A 22,654-nucleotide genomic window follows, 5' to 3' on the forward strand; every position below is an offset into this window, starting at 1 on the left:
GGGTCTCGTTTTTTCATCCATTCAGCCAGTCTATGTCTTGATTGTAGTTTAGTCCATTTGCATTCAATGTTATTATTTATAAGTAAGGACTTACACTATTTTGTTATTTTTTTCTGGTGGTTTAGTGGTCTTTCTTCTTTCTTTCCTTCGTGTCTTCCTCTAGTGAAGGCAATAGGGTTTAGTTTCTTGCTTTTTATTTTTTTGTATGTACATTATATGTTTTTTTGTTTGCGGTTACCATGAGGCTTGCAAATATATCTTAAAACCCATTATTTTAACTTGATAACAACTAACACTTGTATAAACAGACAAGCAAAAGGAAGACTAATAAAAACTCTACACCTTAACTTTGTCCCCCAGCTTTTAAATGTTTTGTTGTTTCTATCTTATTGTACTGCCTGTGTCTTGAAAAGTTACTATTTTTCGTTGGTTCATCATTCAGACTTCCTACTTAGGATAAGAGTAGTTCACACACCACATTACAGTGTTACAATATTTGTTGTTTTTCTTTGTACTTACTGTTACCAGTGAGTTTTGTACTTCCAGGTGATCATTTATTGCTTATTAATGTCCTTTTCTTTCTGATTGAAGTACTCTCTTTAGCACTTCTTGTAGGACAGGTCTGGTATTGAAATCTGTTAGCTTTTGTTTGTCTGGGAAGGTGTTTATTTCTCCTTCATGTTTGAAGGATACTTTTGCTGGATATACTCTTCTAGGATAAACATTTTTTTTTCCTTCAGCATGTTAAATATGTAATTCTTAGGAAGGCTTTCCAGACATTTGAAAGGACTTGCGTGTTGTGATCTAAGCTGTTTCTGCTTTAGGGCTCACCACAAGCCTGGTAACGTTATGGTTCTTTCAGACTCTTAGAGGCACCAGCTACTTTGATGGTCTTGGACAAGATCAGGGAGAATTCTCTTGATTACCAGTCAGAGACTCTTGTTGTTTCCTTATTTTCTCCCAAACATATAAAGTCTCTCTCTCTGTTCTAAGCCACCTAAAGCTGGAGGTGGAGTAACATAAGCACCCCTGGGGCCCCCACCACTATGACTGCTCTGCGTCAGACCTGAAGCCATTACAGTGCTGGGTCTTGTGCAAGGCCTGTTGTAACCACTCCCTGGCTACTGCCTATGTTTGCTCAAGGCCCTGGGGCTCTGCAGTCAGCAGGCAGCAAAGCCAGGCAGGCCTGTGTCCTTCCCTTCAGGGTGATGAAGTCCCCCAGCCCCTTCATGGATATAGAAGTGCTGTCGGGGAGTCCGGGACTAGAGTCAAAAACCTTAGAAGGCTACCTGGTGTTCTGTTGTATTGCACTCTTGTGGCACTCAAACCACAAGATGCAGTTCTTCCCACTCTTCCCTCCATTTTCTGAAGGCAGACAAGCCCTACCCCATAGCCACTCACCCCAGGCCTTAGGACTGCTGCCAGAATACTGCTGGCATTCTCTCAAGTCCCAGGGTCTCTTAAGTCAGCTTGTTGTAAATGTTGCCTGGACTGGGACTCACCCTTGAGGGTAGCGGGCTCCCCACTGGCTCAGGGCAGGTCCAGAAATGCTGTCCAATAGTCAAGACCTGGAATTGGGATACCTTAAGTGCCCGCTTGGTGCTCCACCCTTCTGTGGCCTTGCTGGTATCTAAGGTACAAGACGAAGTCCCCTTTACTTTTCCCTCTGCTTTTCTCAAGCAGAAGGAGTTTTACTCTGTAGTCACCACAGCTGGTAATGTGCTGAGTCTCAGCTAAAGTCTGCAAGTCTCACAGGCTCGCCTGAAGCCGTCAGTGTAGTACCTGGCTATCGTCGTTGTTGATTATTCAGGGTCCAAAGGCTCTTTAGTTAGCAGGTGATGAATGTTGCCAGCACGAGGTCCTTTCTTTCAAGGCAGCAGGTTCCCTTCTGGCCTAAGGTTCGTCTAGAAATGTCGGGGAGCTAGGACCTGGAATAGGGACCCCACGACTCTGACCAGCGCCCTATCTTGCTGTGGCTGAGGTAGTTTCCAAGATGCAAGACAAAGTCCTCCCCACTTTTCTCTCCTTTCCTCAAGTGGAAGAATGGCGCCTCTTTTGAAGCTTTGAGCTGTGCAGCCTGGGGTTCAGGGGCTGGTGATGCCAGCCCGCCCTTGACTGCCTCAGCTGGTGTCTCAGTATGCCATGTGTCCTCCTGTCCACTGTCTCTGGGCCTAGTTCAGTACCAGGACTCGCCTGTAAGTTGCAATCCTTATGGTCTCAACTGCCTTTCAAATTTACTTGGAGGCATAGAGTGCGGTAGCCCTTGTGGGTGAGGTTTGCAGGCACTCAATTTCTGACCACTAGAATCAGCGATTCCGCTGTGGCTAGAGTTGGTTTAAATGCTCCCATCTTGGGTGGGTGTTTTCCTTTTTGCTCTAACAGGACAGCAGTTGCTATTCAGTACCTCACAGTTGCTGTGTTCTCCCTCCCCCAGACGCTCTCACAGACATCTCTGAACCATGCTGCTGTTGCTAGGGGTGGCAGGGGTGGCGTCAGCAATTCAGGACGGCTTTTTTTGTATCTTTTCCGTGCCTCTTTCAGTAATATGAAGTTAAAACCAGGTACTAGGAGTGCTCACCTGATTTTTGGTTCTTATGAAGGTGTTTTTTTTCTGTGTGGATAGTTGTTAACTTGGTGTTCTGGTGGGCTTGGAGATGATTGGTGGAGCTTTCTATTCTGCTATCTTGTTCCACTGTCCCCACTCTCTGAAATCGTAAAAGCAAGACCTAAAAGGATCAAACTATGTTCAAGAACCATTACTGTATCCTAGAACAAAGCTTAAAAATATTGATAGTAGTTAAAAAAAATCCACCACCCAACACGGTAAAATTCAAAATGGATGGCATGAAATAAAATGTTACCATTCATGCATAGAAGCAGGAAAAATACCCCCTTAATTGAGTGAAAATGAATCACTCTGATCCTACCGGGAATTGACATAGATGTTAGAATGATCAGACAAGGGCTTTAAGTGTTGTTATAACTTTGTTTATTATCTTGAAAAAGTGAAGTGGAGACATGGAAGAATTACAAAAGACCAAAGTGAACTTCTACAGGTAGTAGCCACAGTGTCAGAAATGAATACAAAGGTTGTGATCTGTGGCAGATTAAATTTTCCAGAAGGAAAGATTAATGAACTTGAGGACATAGCAATAGAAACTATCCAAAATGAAACAATGAGATAAAAGTATTTTTACAAATTAAAAAAAAAAAAAGTACTTCACTGAGCTGTAGAACTATTTCTGTATATGGAACTGGGACATGTGAAAATGGAGAGGGGGAGACAAAATATTTGAAGAAATAATGCCTGAAAGCTTTCCACATTTGATAAAAACTATTCGTAAGTCCAAGAAGTCCAATAAACCCCAAGCAAAGAAACATGAATACTACACTAAGGCACATGATAATCAAATTGCTCAAAACCAGTGATAAAGGGAAAACCTTAAAATTAACAGCAGGCAGAAGAAAAAAGACAATTCATGTATGAACACACATATGAATGTCATCAGATTTCGTGTTGAAAACAATGTAAGAAAGATAACAATTAATCATTCTGAGTAGAGAAAAAGGTGGAAAAAACCTGTCAACTGAGATTTCTATACCCAGTGAAAATATCTTTAAAAATAAAGGCAAAATAAGGAATTGTTTGGGAGTGATGAGTATGTTCTGTTTTCTCTTTGATTTCCTTGGTCAGTCTACCTGAAAGTTCACCAATTTTATTGATCTTTTTGAAGAATTAATTTTTTAAATTTCATTTGTTTTCTCTATATTTTTTCTATATTCTGTTTCATTTTTTTCTCCTTTCCTTGTTTTCTTTTATATGGTTTGCTTTTTATTTTTTAGAATTTATCTTAAGGGGTAAAAGCTTAGGTTATCGATTTGATATCTTGTTTTCAATGTTGGTGTTTAAAGCGGTTAGTGTCCCTCTAAGCACTGCTTTCACATTCCATACATTTAGATATATTGCTTTCATTTTCACTCAGCTTGAAATAATTTCCAGTTATCTTTGTTTCTTCTTTGATTCATGTATTTTTTTAGATACGCATTCTTTAGTTTTCAAATATATGTGAATTTTCCAATTTTTTATTGTTGATTTCTAGTTAATTGTTATGGTTGGTGAATATAGTTTGCATGACTTAAATTATTTTACATGTGTTGAGACTCGCTTTGTGGCCTAGTACATGGTCTGTCCTGGAGAATGTTCTATGTGTGCTTATAAGGAGCACATACTCTGCCGTTTTTGTGTGGAGTATTCTGTACATTCAGAATTCAGGTTGGTTGATAATACTGCTCAAGTTTTCTACATTATTACTGATTTTCTGTCTCTCTGTTCTAGCAATTATTGAGACATCTCTGATGAGTATTGTTGAATTGTCTATTTCCTTATTTCTGTCATTTTTTGCTTCATCTGTTTTGGAGATCTGTTAGTAGATACATGCATGTTTATAGTTGTTACAGTTTCCTGATTAATATAACCTTTTAACATTATAAAATGTCTATTATTGTCTGTGGTAACTTTTTTCCTTAAAATAGATTTTGTCAGATACTGGTATAGCTGTCCTCTCTTATGACTACTTTTTGCACAGTATGTTTCCATTTTTTTAATTTATAACCTGGTTACTTCTTTGAACCAATATGTATCTTCTATAGACCGGATATAGTTAGATCCTGTATAGTTTTTTTAAATCCAGTCTTAGAAATAAGCTCTGCTTTTGATTAACATATTTAATTTATGTACACTTAATGTTTGACAATGTATAGAAATGGCATTAGTTAAATACATTTGTAGATGTGTAAGCTGGGTAACTCAGTATTGTGACTTCTTGCTACTCTCACCCTGTGTTTGATTACTAGCCCTAACAGGTAAGATCTGTCTTGTTCTCTTGCCTTGTCTTGGCAATGTGTTTCCTATTCCAGCACCCTTGAAACTAGGGCTCTGTTCGGTTTTGATCAGACCCACCTACAGGTTCCCCAAAATAACCATTTGACCTAAAACTCAGGCTTGGCAGCTGGGAAACTCTCATTTAAGTTGTTATAATACTTTTCCAATCTTTGTGGGAACAAGGTGAGGATAGACAGATACCCATAACATCACAGTAGCTAATATTCAGGGAAAGCAAAGTTTAATTAATTTTAGTTTATTCTGCTTACAAATGGAGTAGCTCAATTTAGAACAATTTGTATCAAAACAAAGAGTTAAATAAACTTGGACACATAGGGCTACTTTTCCAGTATTTTTTTTTTAACTTTTTTTGAAAACATGTAGACAGAAAGTCGTGTTCCCTGAAAGTTGTTTATTACCAAAGTTTTTCTGTGCTAAAATTAGTAGTCACAGATATGTAAAAAATTGCCCTCTTTTTTAAGGAAGAGAAGGAACCCTAGAAAACTAGTGTAGGTTTGTAGTTCTTCCTTAATCTTAGATGTAATTTGCTCTGGAAACATAGAACTTTAGAGATTACTTACCTGGGGCCTTCAGGAATGTCCATCTGGGAATGATTATTGGTCTACACTATTACTTATTATATAATAGTAGTAGTAGTAATAATGGTTATGATGATCTCTCATGTAGTGAGAACTCAAGAAGGACAAAGTTCATATGCAAAACAGTATATTTGCTTTTTCATTTGTCATTTCAAGATACATGTTTGGTGGATCTAGATGGAATGGATTTTATATCATTAAAAAAAACAATGAACCCTTAAACTTCTGTTGATACTCAGGAGACTTAGTGTACTATAGCCTACTGGCATAAAGTGCTGAATTTCCCACAGGGTTACCACGGAAGGAAGAAAGTCTGGATGAGTAGTTTCCTGGCATATGCTTCTTGAATTGTTGGCTATTTTGGTGTCAGATTTTATGTTGAGAGTTTTCATGTTTTAATGACAAAAATGTTTACTGGAAATTATAGCTTGGAAAAGAGAGCCACTTTCCTGCTTCAGTAGAAAGCTAGGTAAAGCATTGATGTGGGGTAAAGTAGCTGTGGAGTTTTATATTCAGATTCTATGAACAGTAAACAGAGCATCTAAAATAACCACTTGCACATTGCAACAAACACATCATCATTTGCTTAAAAAAGAGTTATAATTACAGTTGACGAAGCATGGACACCATAAAAAATGCATTAGTTTGGCTTGACACATTAATTACCTGTTTTTGCAGATGTTTTTATGTATTGTTGTGTGAACAGTTTACAAAATAATTACAGGAAAGTCATATGGAAAATAAACTAAGTGGGTGGTTTCTCATCTAAATATTTTCATTCATGTGAATCTGTGAGGCACAGCTGCTCTATAGCAAAAGCGGAGAGACAGATGAGGATTCTCGAAGTGTTTTTTATTAGCCGATCTCTGTCATCAGTATCACCACGTTTTTATATCTTTAGCAATACAGTTTAAAAACATTTGAGATGGCTGATTTATTCCCTGTGATTACTGAAAAAATTTTTGATTCTGATCAGAAGAAATGTGATTATCTATGATTATTTTAAAGTAAACCAAATGAAATCAAAAAACCCTAAATGAAAATCTATTATTTTAGTACTGACAGGGTGTTAGGCACCTTGAGAAAGAGTTAATTGTTATTTTGTAATTACTTGAGTTATGCAGTTTTATATTACTTATAGCTTGTTATATCTTTATAATTAAAGTTTGTCATGTGTAAATTACACAGTTCAGCTTATTTCTTCTGTCTTATGAAGTATTAAAACTGTAAATCTGCTTTTTCTCAGAAGCATACTGTGTTGCCATTAGTGTTCTCAAAATGGGTTTCATCTGAAAAATAGCCAGGTCATTATACAGAGATATTTTACCTTTACAAAATACTAAGGGACACACCTTTCAAAATTGTAACTGTCAAACAATAAATAGATAGCTTTTTAGACACCATTCTGTTTACACAGTGGTTTATACTTACTTAGAGTATCTGTGCTGTATTTTCCTCGTGTTATGACAGTTTTTCGTAAAATTAAATCAAAATATAGATTCTCTTTTTAGTCCAATCATGCTTCTTTTGGACTATGTTCACCTGTATTCCTTTTATTTGCATTTCAGCTACACAGATGATGAAGACCATAATTAAAGATACTTTCCCGGACATGCATTTTACGTAGCTATTGTTTAAGTTAGAGAAAGGCACTAAATTATAGAAAGAGGTAATTGATACATCAGCAGGCATGAAGGTATTGTTATCAGACCTTATAATAGTGGTGGCAAGTCATATACACCATGGAATACTATGCAGCCATAAAAAAAGGTTGAGTTCATGTCCTTTGTAGGGACATAGATGAAGCTGGAAACCATCATTCTGAGCAAACTATCACAAGGACAGAAAACCAAACACCGCATGTTCTTACTCATAGGTGGGAATTGAACAATGAGAACACTTGGACACAGGGCAGGGAACATCACACACTGGGGTCTGTCGTGGGATGGGGGCATGGGGGAGGGATAGCATTAGGAGAAGTACCTAATGTAAATGACGAATTAATGGGTGCAGAAAACCAACATGGCACATGAATATATATGTAACAGAACTGCACATGTTGTGCACATGCACCCTATAACTTAAAGTATAATAAAATAATAATAGTGGTGGCAAGTAATTTATATAATTATCCATTCATTTGTTTAACAAAATTTTATTGAAGGTCTTCTACATGTAATGTTCTATGACAGTGCTGAGACGACTGTAAACATTGAGATGACTGTGTGCCTGGAACATAGTAGATAACTCAGAAACTATTAGGCATCTTTTAAAGGGGATAGGAGGGGCAGGAATAAATGGTAGAGAACATTTTCACTCTGGTGGCTTGTATAAAGAAAGTTAATTGTTGGGGAGGATTTTCTCTGTTACTCTGAAATTGTTTTCAAATGTGATATAGTCTGAGAGTATTACTTGACTCATTCTTTTTGTTTTTGGAGACAAAGTCTCACCCTGTCACCCAGGGTGGAGTGCAGGGGCACCATCTCAGCTTACTGCAGCTTCTGCCTCCAAGGTTCAAATGATTCTCCTGCCTTAACCACCTGAGTAGCTGGGATTACAGGTGTGCACCACCATGCCCAGCTAATTTTTGTATTTTTAATAGAGGTGGGGTTTCCCCATGTTGGCCAGGCTGGTCTTGAACTCCTGACCTCAAATGATCCACTTGCTTTGGCCTCCAAGAGTGCTGGGATTACAGGTGTGGGCCACTGTACCTGCCCTCATTCTTTGAATTGTTTAAATATGGAGATATATCTGTTCGTGTTAACAGCCATTTGAAGAAAGATGGAATGGAGTCTGTTCTAATTCTGATGTATTAATACACTAAGTCAATTTAATTTTTAAGGTAGAGATGCATTAGAGGAGTCTGAAACTTCATGGGTTGAGAATAATAAACTGCTTGTTATCAGTAATTCTCTTGATCACTTTACATCATTTCAAAGGAAAAATATGGGAATTAATGTCATGGCATCAAGAAAACAATTATTGGACTCTAGATTCTTCCATAGATTTGCTACTTCTCTTAAGATGTATCTTATGGCCAGTGAAACAATGAGCAGAATCCTTTTTTGGGGGTCAGGAGACTTTCCATATTTAACAGTATGGCAGACTAAAAATTCATAATGTATGTGGAGTTTCATTTCCAAATTTTCTCTGATTATATTTTTATTCCTTCTTATAAGGAAAAATTTTAATTCCTTAGTTTTGGCTCTTTCTTTTTCCTTTGATGTCTGTCAGTAGCTCTTTGTGATGTTTTAATCTTATTTTTTTATAAGCCATTTGACTTTAGAACAAGAGAAACTTAAGGGACTGCTATTATTATTATTTGGACAAGAGTTTGGACTGCAAATTATTATTTGAGTTTCTCATCACTAAGAGACTGGCCATTTTTATTGCCTGGCCAGTATCTCTGTCTGTTGCCCAGGCTGGAGTGCAGTGGTGCCATCACAGCTCATTGCAGCCTGGAACCCCTGGGCTCAAGCAATCTTCCCATCTCAGCTTCCCCAGTAGCTGGGACTACAGGTGTGTACCACCAGGCCTGGCGAATTTTAAAAATTTTTTTGTAGAGGTGGGGTCCCACTGTGTTGCCCCAGCTGATCTCAAACTCCTGGGCTCAAGCCATCTTCCTACCTCAGCCTCTCAAAGTGCTGAGATTACAGACGTGAGTCACCATACTTGGCCAGCAATGTTATTTTGAAGGGAGTAAATAAGTCTTTGGATTCTCTCTTTAAAATTGCATAACAAGGAAAAATAGGTTAGGGAGCAGAAAGAAATAGTTGAGTCTAAAAGAACACTGTCTCTGTAGGTATTTAACACTCTATGATATAATGATGTATAATATGTGTTTTCATTTAGTGTTACTGATAGCAGAAAAACTGCTAAACATCATTGAAACAATCATAATTGAGGCATTGCTTGGGCATCAATATTATGACTTTTGCTTTTACTATTCTTTGGTGGCTCTCTGAATTTCTAGGGGTCACATGAAATTGGTTTTGAAAAAACATTAATAGGGGGTTGACTAAATGCAAATGGAAATCAGATTCCCTGACTGGCTCATGTTATACATGGAAAGGCTGATGGCTTCAGAGTTGTGGTAGACGTGTAGAACTATAAATTACTGTTCTTCTCAAGGTTGCCTTTTGTTGTCAGAACACTTAGCATAAGGCAGAAATGGTAGGCTGTACCTGAAAAGAACAAAACACCATTAAACGTAATAAATCAGCACTTAAAAAAAACTAACTATAACTACCAAGGCCATCTCAAGCGTGAGTTTTCTTTTATGTGACTAAAGTTGTCAAAAAAAAAAAAAAAAAAGAAAGCAAAAAAGCAGCAACAAACAGAAACTCAAACCCAGTTTGATTTGGATGTTCTTTCTGTTGTGATAAATCTGAATGAAATCAAGCATGCTCGACTAAGCACAGGGCCCACTGGGAGAGTATTTGTGGTGTAGCGAAATAAAAATAAGAATATAATAAAATGTGACTAAGTAGAGTCTTATGTGGGGATTAAGTTCTGTGCATGTGGCAAAAATCAAATAGAGTCAAAATACTCTTAATAACCCCTTAAAATTTCCCATGAAACACAGATACAGACACATTGTCTTTCAAGATGTTTAAATTGGCTTGTTCTTCCTCCAGCATGGCTTTTCTTTTGTTAAACAAATGATGAGGCTGTTAGTTATATTCTTTTTAGTGACTTAGGGTAGAATTGGAAGAACTATTTTTTATTCTAGGTTGCTAAATGAATTTTATTAGTTCCATGAGTAAAAATGCCCCTTGATTTTTTTTTTAAATGGGTAAATGAGAAAAGGCCATTGTTTTCCAAATAAATATTTGGGTAATAAAGATGTTCAAGAGACTAGTTTTTTCCAGAAAGGCCTATTGTCTTTTATATGGTATGACATATACCTCTTTGTAGCTCCAGTTCTCCTGTATGTTTGTCTGTTGTCTTTGTCTCTCCATTCTGATTCCACTTTGTTTTGTTGCCTGACAGGCACCTTTCTCAACTTCTTATGTTTATTTCTCTGTATCTTTGTTTCCATACTCACCTGTACTTCTCCCATGCTCTGTATTTTTCTTGTTCTATTCAGGAACAGTTGAATAATCAAATTCAAATTCAGTTACAGTACTTTATATTGAAAGGTAGCTTAAGATAGTGGCAAGTACCCTGAAGTATGGTGTAAGACCTGGTTTAGGTTCAGGCTCTTAAAGTAACTGTGTAACTGAGAAAGACATTTCACATTCTTGAGACTTGATTTTCTTATGAAAGAAAATAATATATTTCTTATAAATAGAATGTAGTATAATGAAGGGTACCAAACGGTGATGGCTTCTTGGATAAGTTAGAATTTCTGGATTCCGTTATCTGTATACCATGCCTTCTATAAAACTTTCCTTAGTGACTGAAGTCAGAGATGGTGCACTGAGAAACACAGGATGGGTAATTAAGTGTTTCTGTAAATTTCATCAACAACTTTGGATTTTCTCCTCACATCTACTCAGCCACTCCCTGTCAGAGATCACACACTATAATCACCCTGTATGATCAGAAATTGAGAAGGTGAAGAAACACAGGTTGTCACAATCCACATTAAGACATCTTTTATGATACACCAGAACTTTTTAACATAAAGGTTATTGAATAATGGGAACAGTTTTTCTTTTCTTTTTTCTTTAAAGACGGAATCTTGTTCTGTTCCCCAGGCTGGAGTGCAGTGGTTCATGCAGTGACATGAGCATGGCTTACTGCGGCCATGACTTCCCGGGTTCAAGTGATCCTCCCGCCTCAGCCACCCAAGTAGCTGGAACCACAGGTGCGCACCAACATGTCTGGCTGATTTTTGTATTTTCAATAGAGACAGACATGGGGTCTTGCTGTGTTGCCCAGGCTTGTGTTGAACTCCTGGGATCAAGCAGTTCTCTCACCTTGGCCTCCCAAAGTGCTGGGATTATAGGAGTGAGCCACAGCCTAGTTTTTCTTTTTTGAATGCGTAAGTTTTTTTATGTTGAATGCATAAGCCCAGTAGAAATTCTTGCTCTAGCTGAATGATTAACAAATAATCATTGTGGACTGTGTGTGTGCGTATTTTAAAATGGAGAACAAGAAATCAAGCAGATTAGAGTTAATTAAACATTTTTTAGTCAATTAAAATCTGTTTAAAGTCACATTTGTCAATAATTTGACTAGTTAGAAATATCCTGGAAATCTATAGAGTCAGCTTTTTTTTTTTTTTTTTTGCTGATGCTGACAAACCTGAATAAGCATCCAGGAGCAGAAATCTTCAAGAGATAGTTTTTATTCTTGAATGCTGCTATTGATCAGCAGTGATGATGACCTCCTTTTAAGGGACTGATGAGGAAGGAACCATAGTATTTACATATAAGATTACTTTTTTTTTTCCGAGACCGAGTCTCACTCTGTCGCCCAGGCTGGAGTGCAGTGACACGATCTGACTTCACTGCAACCTCTGCCTCCCGGGTTCAAGTGATTCTCCTGCCTCAGCCTCATGAGTAGCTGGTATTACAGGTACCCGCCACCATGCCTGTCTAATTTTGTGTTTTTTGTTGTTGTTGTTTTTGTTTTTTTGAGATGGAGTCTCTCGCACTGTCGCCCAGGCTGGCGTGCAGTGGCGCGATCTTGGCTCACTGCAAGCTCTGCCTCCTGGATTCACGCCATTCTCCGCCTCAACCTCCCGAGTAACTGGAACTACAGTTGCCCACCACCATGCCCAGCTAAGTTTTTGTGTTTTTAGTAGACCAGGATGGTCTCGATCTCCTGACCTCGCGATCCGCCTGCCTCGGCCTCCCAAAGTGCTGGGATTACAGGCATGAGCTACCGTGCCTGGCCAATTTTGTGTTTTTAGTAGAGATGGGGTTTCTCCATGTGGGCCAGGCTGGTCTCAAACTCCTGACCTCACAGGATCTGCCTGCCTCGGCCTCCCAAAGTGCTGGGATTATAGGCATGAGCCACTGCCCCTGGCCTATATATAAGGCTACATTTAAAAAGCCTTTCAGTATTTCCATCACTTCATTGTAGTTTCCTTGGAAGTGGAACCACCATATTCAGCAGGAGTCCATTTCAACTTCTGGCTTCTGGTTCTTGTTTCTCTGTTGCTATGGAGACTGCCTAGAAAGTGGCAGAAAAACCAAAAGTTTAAAAAATAGTAATTTGATTATAAAATATGGCTTTAACTCTAGCTTTAACTAGGTGTTCCATATCTTGGCGTTTTCGAATTCCAAATTATATTGTGAGATGAGTTGATTTTTTTTCACGAAACAAATTTTGAAATGTTATTAAAGCTTAAATACACTGAATTTAAAGGTAAATTGCCATAGTTTTTATTATATTTGAGCCTAAGGTGAATCAAAAATCTTAAATGGGGATTTAAATTAGGGCTTGGAAGGCATAATCTGAAATGAGAAGAGCTAGTGAGAATGGAAATAGCAGACTCTAGACACAGTAAACCCTAAACCAAAGGACTAGTATTGTGTAGAAATAGTGAATAGCTGTTATTATATGGCATGTTTATCTTCAAAGTATGTTATAGTTATTTAAGTGATTTTCACAGAAGATACTTATTTTTCAACTGAGTAGAAAAGCCCTCTAAAACCTTGCATTTAGGAAGTAAGCAGATTGTAAGGGTAGAGGCAGAAGTACACTGACATTTTAATTGCGGGTTGAGGAGTTAATAAATAAATGTAGATGGTTCCACGGTTAAAAAGCAATAGAATTTTTTCCCCCACCAAGACCAGTTATATTTGTGAATTCCTCATGAAAGAGAGAAGAGATGAAATTGTAATGTAAAAGGTGTGAAAGGGAAGTTATTTAGCAAAATTGCAATCCCAACTTTGTTGCAGCTTTTCGCTGAGGTCTGTATTTAGTCAAAATTCTTTGGTTTGCATGTGCGGAAATCCAAATTTGAACTACCTCAGGGAAAGAAGGGCAGGAATGTGGCTTTGCCGATGCCAGTTATGTTAGAGGAATGTAGGTTCACCTGAAAACACTGGGATTTCTTTCTATTTTCCTTTTAAGTCTCCCATATCTGCTTTCTGAGTCAATTTTGTTTTTTCACATTGGCCTTTTTTTGCATTGGCAGAAACCGGCTGTTGGCAATTCCTACTCCTCTTATTTACAGCTTGAATAACAAAGACAGTCCAGTTTGTGTTGTGCTAATTCCCCCCTTCTTAAACTGTGGCCAGGAGGATAGGGTTCTATGATTGGCTCAGCTTGTGACTAGGGGGGCCCACCCTTGGCTAAATGGACCTTGGTGATTAGAGGGACTGACATCTGAAACAAGAAAGCAGCTTTCATTCAAACCACCTGGTTAGTGATGGGGGGAAGTGGTAGAAGAGTATGATGGGAAGAAGAAAGGGTCATTTCCCCGGAAGCAGGAGGAGATGCTGTTCCAGGCAGAAATAAGAAGAGGGTTCTACTAGTAGTCTTTTGGGAGAAATTATCTCTTTTTTATAATTCATTTCACTTCAGTTCAGCAAACCAGGAAACATTATTTTGTAGGATTTGGTTTTTAGAAAAATCCAAGGTTGTAAACACACACACACAAACACACACACACACACACACACACACACACATCTGTTGCATTTGGTCCTGTTTGTTGAGTTGCTTAGCTGTATAATGTCTGGACTAGGGCTAGTCTTTTTATCTTCAGAGCTTTTTACAGATAGACATTTCTTATATATTTGACTCCTACTAAAATACATCAAATTATCAATACATACTTAAATAGGAGAATGTTAGAATTTGGATAAATGATAATGGGGGGTAATAGTTAGACTTGGTTGATATTAATAACTTTCATGTCTTTTCCAATTTTGAATATCTCTTCTTTTCAGTTAGAAACGTGAATAAGCTGCACATTGGGTACAAGGAAGTTAATTTTCAGGTTGAACTGAAGAAAGGTTATTTTTTACATGTTCAGATTTTTTTTTTTTTAGGAGAGTCAAGCCCTACCCGTCGAGAAGCTGTAAAGAGAAGAACAGCTGAGTATCTCATGCGGGCTGAAAGTATCTCTGGTCTTTATGGGAAATTTCAACTTGATGATGTATCTCAGGTATGTCTCATATTTTGTTGTGTATTTTCTTCAGTGATTTTTTGCTGTCTAGTCTGTCAGCTTTATTTGTAATTAGAATGTTATAGGATTTTGATTCTTTGAATTTTATTAATAATTTTCATAAAGGTTGTTGGTAGAAAGAAAAGCATTATAGCAAACCACCAAAAGTGGAATAAAATGAGACTTGCTTTCTCCTTTTCTTGGTCTTTTATTGGTTTATTACTGTACCCTTAATTTTCTCATCTGTAGATTGAGAGTAATTTATACTGTTGTGATATCTATTTGTATTTGGACTTTTTAAAGTTAGATTGTGATTCTTATATAATTGTTCTCCAGTTTTATTGATTCATGTTAAAACTATTCATTTTAAGCATTACTTATACAAGTATATGCTGTTGGTCACTTGGAATTATAAAAGCATAATTCTAGCAGGGATAGTTAGGTTATTTGGGACTTCCCCTAGACTTGTCTAAGGCAGATGAATGCTGAAAACATTAGAAGCATTGCAGGTTATTATTGTTTTTATGCGGTATCAACCTGGTTTTGGCAAATTTCTGGAGGAAACTTTTCTGTTATTTTTTTCTTTATATCAGACTAAGTTTTTCGGATGCAATTTAAGAATTGTGTCTTCTGGAGATGGGAAAAAGGGTTTAGTTTTTTTTTTGTTTGTTTGTTTTTGAGATGGAGTCTCGGTCTGTCCCCCAAGCTGGAGTGCAGTGGCACGATCTAGGCTCACTGCAAGCTCTGCCTCAGCCTCTTGAGTAGCTGGGACTACAGGCGCCACCACCAGGGTTGGCTAACTTTTTTGTATTTTTAGTAGAGATGGGGTTTCATCATGTTAGCCAGGGTGGTCTCGATCTCCTGACCTCGTGATCCACCCTCCTCGGCCTCCCAAACAGTTTGTTGTCTTAATTGATCTAAGAGTCAAGCAGCCTTGTTCATATCCAGCTCTGCCACTCGAAGTCATGGAAGATTGGACAAGATGCTTAATCCCACTTCTGAATGTCAGTTTCTATATCTGATTAATGAGAATATGGTAATTTTTTGCTGGGTAGTTACTAGGATTAAATGAAGTAAAAAAAAATCACTCATATGTGGATTACACAGATACACATAAATCAAATGCCTCTCTAGCACAAAGATCAGCCCATAAGCCAAAAACTTAAGTTTTAGCCTCATTCTTCATTTCCCGTTCATATACCGCCTTACATGCTTTTTCCCACACATTTTTATGCTTTGTATACTTTTTGAAAATGATAAGATAGCAGTTATCAAAACTGTACTAATCAGTGTAAGACATTCTGAGAATTTCTTCTATTCTCTATCATGGTTCTTTTAATTATATCATTAAATTTACTTCCTTTTTTGGCATTGAATTTTATCTTTTTAAGTGGAATATTTATGTGAACATTAGTTTTTCCATGGGATTGGCAACCTTCCTCCTATGTAGTACTAATGTGTGTATACTCAATTTCATTTTGGGTGGGGGCATTGATAAAAGCATTAACATAATTCCCTGTGAACTTGTTTTACTAAATGCGTCTTATAAATATTCTAAAATTTGTTTTAAATTGTTTACTTTTTTAATTTTTTTTTTTTTGAGATGGAGTCTCGCTCTGTCACCCAGGCTGGAGTGCAGTGAAGTGATTTCGGCTCATTGTAACCTCTGCCTCCCGGGTTCAAGCGATTCTCCTGCCTCAGCCTCCCGAGTAGCTGGGACTACAGGCGCATGCCACCATACCTGTCTAATTTTTGTATTTTTAGTAGAGATGGGGTTTCGCCATGTTGGCTAGCCTGGTCTCGAACTCCTGATCTAAGGTGATCCACCCACCTTGGCCTCCCAAAGTGCTTGGGATTACAGGCATGAGCCACCGCGCCTGGCCAATATTCTAAAAGTTTTAGGGATTTAAAATTACCAGTATTCTATTCATTCTTGTAACATTAAATTTGAATGGTCTACCTATACTTACTTATGTAATCCTCCCACTTTTGCATTCCTGTTAGTTTCCTATAGGCATGTCTATGAAGCAATAATTTCTTAGGTAAATAAGTATGTTGAGCCTCCTGTATAGTTTAGACTAGAAGAATAGAACCATGAAGTATATCAGTCAGAATTTCTTCAAGTATAACTGCTAATGAGAATAAAACAGAAGAGATCTAATATAGGAAAGGTGATTACATTTGATTATACACTAACTCATTAAGCATCTGTTAAGACTGTATATAGAATCAAACTAAATATACTTTGGAGTTATACAAAAGATGATGACACAGCCTGCTCTTGCAAATCCTGTAGCATAGTTGAGGACCCATATATGTACATAGGTGAGCAAACAAAGTTACACTGGTAAGAGCCATGTAGAAGAATGGAAAATTCTATCAGAAAGGATAAAAAGGGGTACCTTCTGAATCTGATTTGACATGTAGGATTTTTTCAGTTCTTAGGCAAGGAGGCTAGAGGAGAGTAGGCACAGTATTTTTCTCTCTTGGTAAACATTTGCTTTTTAAATTTGCCTTTTCTATGTTATTTTGTTAAGCCTGGCCCTTTTTGGCCAAGAGCATGCTTGATTATTTTCTTATGTATAATTTAAAAGTCTTTCAGAGGATTGTTATTAGCTTGGTGCATTTATTATTCCACTTCTTTAACCATCTTTGGGCCTGAGTTTCAACCAACACGATGAGAGGATTTGTATAAATGATTTCTAAGGCCCCTTTAGCTCAAATTTGGTGCAAAGCAGATACTACTTCTCTCTGGAATCAGTGTGCAAACATTTCTTTCTAGCCTGGTTGATTAAGACAATAAAGGAACCCTTTTCTGCTTTTTAAATATTTGTTAATTACCGTTTTCTCCTTTGGTACAGTCTGTCATGACTCCTTCCACCCAGGTTTTCTGTGATGTTTTAAGTGTTTGCTCTATTGAACTTTAGAGATCCTTATATAGTAAATACAAAAGTTCTAAGTTTCCCAGTCATTCACGTTAATGTCTTTTTTGCAAAAGTACAGAAAGGATAAAAAGCACTCTCTTACTCTTTTTCTTCATTACTTCATTAATAAAAGGCTCCAAGAAAATTTAGGAGCAGGTTTCAGAAAAAAAAGAAATGAGGTTTTTTTTGAAGTAAAGATTGAATCTTAACTGAAGGAGACAGATTTCTTTCTTTTTTTTTCTTTTTTTAAAAAATAAATCTTAGACAACACTGAATGATTTAAGAATTAATGTTAAAAGAGGCTCTCCCTGGAAAAGATTTAGAATAGTTTTTTTGCTCTTTTTAGCTGTAGGAATTTGAAACTCTGGATCAAATTTAGAAAAATACAGTAAATGATCTAAATTTAGAACAAAATATTGTGTAGTTTTTAAAGTGTGGATATGTTTTTATGCAGTTACAAGGTGTGAGTGAAAATTAATATGTAGAATGTATACCTTTCCTGAATATTTGTAGATTTTGAATGCAACTGATATAATAATACTGAAAGTGTTTTTCTATTGTGCATTTTTGTTTGCTTGTATTATTAATTGATATTATTCCATTATTCCTTAGAAAATATTTTAAATTTGCCCTCACTGAGACATTTGCTTAAGTCAGTAATAGGTCTGCAATTCAGTGTCAGGCTTGAAATGTGACCTAGTGCGGCTCAGGAGACTGGGTATTAGGGTTGGTAGATTGCCCATGAAAGTCTTTGCAAAGCCAAAAATTCATGGATGAAGCCAAATTCAGGAGCTCTGGCATAATTAGACATTAGAGTTCAGAGTGTGGTTTCTTGATACACTCTTTGTGGTACTTTCCTTTTGCCCTTGATTGCTTATTTTCCCACAATAATGGTTACTCTCTCTCAGGTTATTTGAGGAGTAAGTAACCTTCTTTTAAATGTGGTTGGTGAACCAGCATCATCAGCATCACCTGAGAGCTTGGTGGAAATGCAGAATATCAGACCTACTGAATCAGAATCTTCTTTTTAACAAGATCATCAGGTGATGCACATACACATTAAAATTTAAGAAGTACTGCACCAACAGATTGGGAAGAATAGAGAGAGCTCATTGAGAACAGGAAATAATATCAAGTGAAAAAGACAGTGGGCAGGCTGAACAGCAACTTCAAAAACAAATCCCCAAACAGAAACAGAGCCTTTTAAAGAATGTACAACAGGCCTGTAATCCCAGCACTTTGGAAGGCTGAGGCAGATGGATCACTTGAGGCCAGGCATTCGAGACCAGCCTGGCCAACATGGTGAAACCCCATCTCTACTACAAATACACACACAAAAAATTAGCCAGCTGTGGTGACACATGCCAGTATCCCCAGCTACTCAAGAGGCTGAGGCACAAGGCTGTCGTTTGAGCCTGGGAGGTCAAGGTTGCAGTTAGCCGAGATCGTGTCACTGCACTCCAGCCTTGGCGACAGAGCGAGAACAACAATAGTAAGTAGGTTCTAACTGGTGTGCCAATTCTAATCCATGAGTAGTGGCTGCCAGGAGCATTGTATTGAGAAGAGTTGTGAGACTGTGGGATTAGCAGAGATTCCTGCCATGGACTTGACCAGTTGAATGATATGTACTTGCCACCTCTGCTTTTGAAGATTGTTGGGTCATCATGTATTCTTGTCTCTTCCCTTGTCTCTCTTTCCATCTATACCAGGTATAGATGAATACAACTATTCTTTGCCTCTCTGGGCATCTTCTGCTATAATAGCTAATAAATATAAGTGAAAATCTTACTTTTCCATTAAGGAACTCAATCATATTACCTAGAAATACACTGCTTCTCCCATCGCGCTTCATAGCGCAATGGGCCGAATTTCACCTAACAACATTCTTTTATTTCATAAGTAAGATTTAATCCTCTCTTATCTATTACCTACTTTTGCTAACCTTGCTGCGTCTCAGTTTTCTCATCTAAAAAAAAAAGTTGGACTTGATCTCTAAGGTCTCTTTCTGCTCTTAAAATTTTGTGGATATGTATGTCCTTTTGCCATCTGAAGAAAGGAGTAGATCTATAGGATTCTACCCAATTTAAGCACTACATATGAGAAATACAATTTTTTTTTATTGATGATTTTATTTCATGATCTTTCTTTGTTCATTTCTGTGATCTCAAACTTTTATAGATGGTTAAAGTAGAAAGAGAACTTTAATGATCACTTTGCCTTTGGTCATTTCCCCTTCAATTTCCCCATTCACGTCTTTCCAAGAGTAACCTTACTAAATCACTGTTTTCATTGGGTTATTTCTCATAGAAAAACTTGTTGTCTAGACTTCGGAGACTGTATAGTCAAGACTTTTCTTCTTGGCATTCAAGGCCTGCGAAAACTGACCCTAAGTGTATAATTTTATTTTCTTCTGTTCTCCAATTTGAATAACTTTTCCCCACCAGGCTAATGCTTTCCAGTTGTATACAGTATAGAATAACTTTTTCCTAATCTAATTTCCACTTAACATTTAAAATCACCTTTATCACAGTTTTTCTTACACTAATGACATATTTGTGTAGTCCCATATTTTTAAGATAATATTTTATTGTTATTTAACTTTTCATGTATTTGTCTTATCTCCTCAAATAAATGGTGAACTTCTTGAGGTTAGACTGGGCCTTTTGATAATTTATAGCCCTTTCAGTTATCATGCACATAGTTGGTGCACAGTAATTATTTGTTGAAAGATGTGATAGAGATTTTGTAGTTTGCTTTCTTTGCTCTTAAATTGCCAAAGTGAATCAATAACTTTCTTTGGAAACCGAAAGAAACAGTGACATCTGTGAATAAGAAGATATAAATAGGAGATAGGGATGTTGGAGATACTTGGCCATATTTTCTAAGACAAATGTAGTGGACTAAATATCATTTAAAGTATTATTTTTTTTCCCTCCTTACAACTTTTCCTTAGCATTCCTTTTGCTAAAATCACAAACAGTTCTTACTTGTTCTTGTAGCAAGAAGCAGCAGCAGAAAAGAATTTTTAATTTTCAGAATGTGTTGGTTAGTAAAAGGACTGCAAGCTTTAGAATAGTAGTTGGAGTTCTTCCACTGTCTCTCTTTCTGACCACAGACAAACACTCCAGCATTCTGAGAATCCCTTTATTCATCTGTAAAATGGGAATTGTATAATACTAACTTCCTGTAGGTGCACTGCCTGGTATGGGGTGAAGAATAGAGATGAAACAATGTAAATGAAGATAGAAAAGACTATTTCTACTGGCCAGGTGTGGTGGCTCATGCCTTCAGTCCCAGCACTTTGGGAGGATGAGGTGGGTGGATTACCTGAGGTCAGGAGTTCGAAACCAGCGTCACCAACATGGTGAAACTCCGTCTCTACTAAAAATACAAAAATTAGCTGGCCATGGTGGTGGGTGCCTGTAATCCCAGCTACTCAGGAGGCTGAGGCAGGAGAATCGCTTGAACCGGGGAGGCAGAGATTGTAGTGAGCCAAGATCGAGCTGCTGTACTCCAGCCTGGGCAATAAGAGCGAAACTCCATCTCAAAAAAAAAAATTTAAAAAAGGCTATTGCTGTTACATGTTGGTTACATTATACACTGAATGACTATAATGAATATAATGTTACATTATACACTGAATGAGTATACACTGAATGAATATAATGAATGCTGTTACATTATAACACTAAAATACCTTGCTAAATGTTTGTATATCCCTAAAAAGGTTCCCCTTAGTTTAAAGGTTATTATCTAGTCTAATTGTCACTATTATGCCAATTTTTTCAAACATCTTTAAGAAATGAAAAGTCTCTTTTAAAACTTAAACACCATTTCAGGTACAGTTAAATTATTATTTTCTTGCTAAATCTATAAACAAAACAAAAATGGAAAACAATTAGAATTGCTGCTTTTAGAGAATTTCACAAGTGGTAGTTTTCCCAGTTGTAAGTGACACCTAATTTTCCAAGATTCCTTCCTTTCTCCCTGCTCTCCTCATTTCTGCTCTCCCTCATATTTTCCAACTAAATACTAGCAATATGCAAGGCACTGTGAATATAGAGATGAATAAGACACATTTTCTATTCTCAAGGAGCTGCCTGTCTGGTGATGTTGGTCTGTACAGGGACAAAAATGGTATCTCAGTAATTCCCTTACCATGGTGTTTGATCAGGATATTTTATCTTCAATTCATAGAATCAGAATGTTTCTTCTGTATTCTAATAGATTTTTGATAGCAAGAAGGTCTGCTTTAAGTATGTAATAAGGCTTTGTGTCTCCTGTTGTCCTTTGCAGCATCACCATTTTAATATAGGATCAATATAGCAGTACTTTATAGTTGTAAATGTCATATGGAGGTGCCCTTAGAATTTGTCTAATGTAATGGCTTATGTTACTGATAGAGAAAAACTAAAACTAATAAATGGAAGTTGGGATTATTTTAAAATTGTGTGCAGAATTTAAATGTTCCTTCCTATGTTCACTGATTTTTTAAATCTTTTTTTTTGTGTAGCTAACAGACTGTTTTCCACATCACAGATAGTCAAATATTTGAAGAAAAATTTCTTTCTCTTGTAAATCATCTTGTAAGCAGGCTCTGTTTTAGTGATTATTGGTTATATGATGAAGCTTCTTAATTTTTCACCATTATTGGTAATTTTTCTGGTTGAATTTGGATGGACCAGTCCCTCTGAAAACACATAATACATAAAGTAACAATCGTAGAACTGTAGCTTCATGATGAGAGAGAATGGCTTGTGCCCCTCCCTACCCATGTGTACTTATTATTATATTATTTTTAGTTCCCCCACTTCCAAATTACTGTTGAGGTGTCTGGGGTAAATATAATACTGGGATTGATTGTTGGCCCAGTTATCCATTTGTTACAAAGTTTTATGATAGCTGTATGGTCTGAATTGAGTTATTGCTCTAGAAACTGTCAGCTCATTAATTTTTCTTTTTAAAAATTTTTTCAATGTTATGATTTATTTACTTGCAACTTTTTTCTTGCTTTTTCTTTTTGATTTTCTTTAGTTTTTATTTTTAAAAATTTTGTATTACAGACAAACAGAAACTTCCTCCTTTCATCTTTCCATTCTCTGATTTATGATGAATTTACTTTCCTTTGGCCTGGCATTTGCTTCAGCAGGCAGCCTTCCTTCAAGTACCTCCCTGATTG

The 22,654-nt window shown here is 37.0% G+C and overlaps 1 protein-coding gene across 5 annotated transcripts in view; it reads left to right on the plus strand.

Annotated features, from left to right (window-relative positions):
* The window catches only part of RPS6KC1 (ribosomal protein S6 kinase, 52kDa, polypeptide 1), a 211,512-nt gene that overhangs the window by 95,465 nt on the left and 93,393 nt on the right, over positions 1–22,654 (plus strand). For all 5 annotated transcript variants that reach the window (XM_011996156.1, XM_011996155.1, XM_011996152.1 and 2 more), the window contains one exon: positions 14,436–14,551. In XM_011996156.1, coding sequence (XP_011851546.1) covers positions 14,436–14,551 — 116 coding nt within the window. The remainder of the gene's footprint in view (positions 1–14,435; positions 14,552–22,654) is intronic.

Source organism: Mandrillus leucophaeus, unplaced genomic scaffold (assembly GCF_000951045.1).
Source record: "Mandrillus leucophaeus isolate KB7577 unplaced genomic scaffold, Mleu.le_1.0 Scaffold503, whole genome shotgun sequence".
NCBI lineage: Eukaryota > Metazoa > Chordata > Mammalia > Primates > Cercopithecidae > Mandrillus > Mandrillus leucophaeus.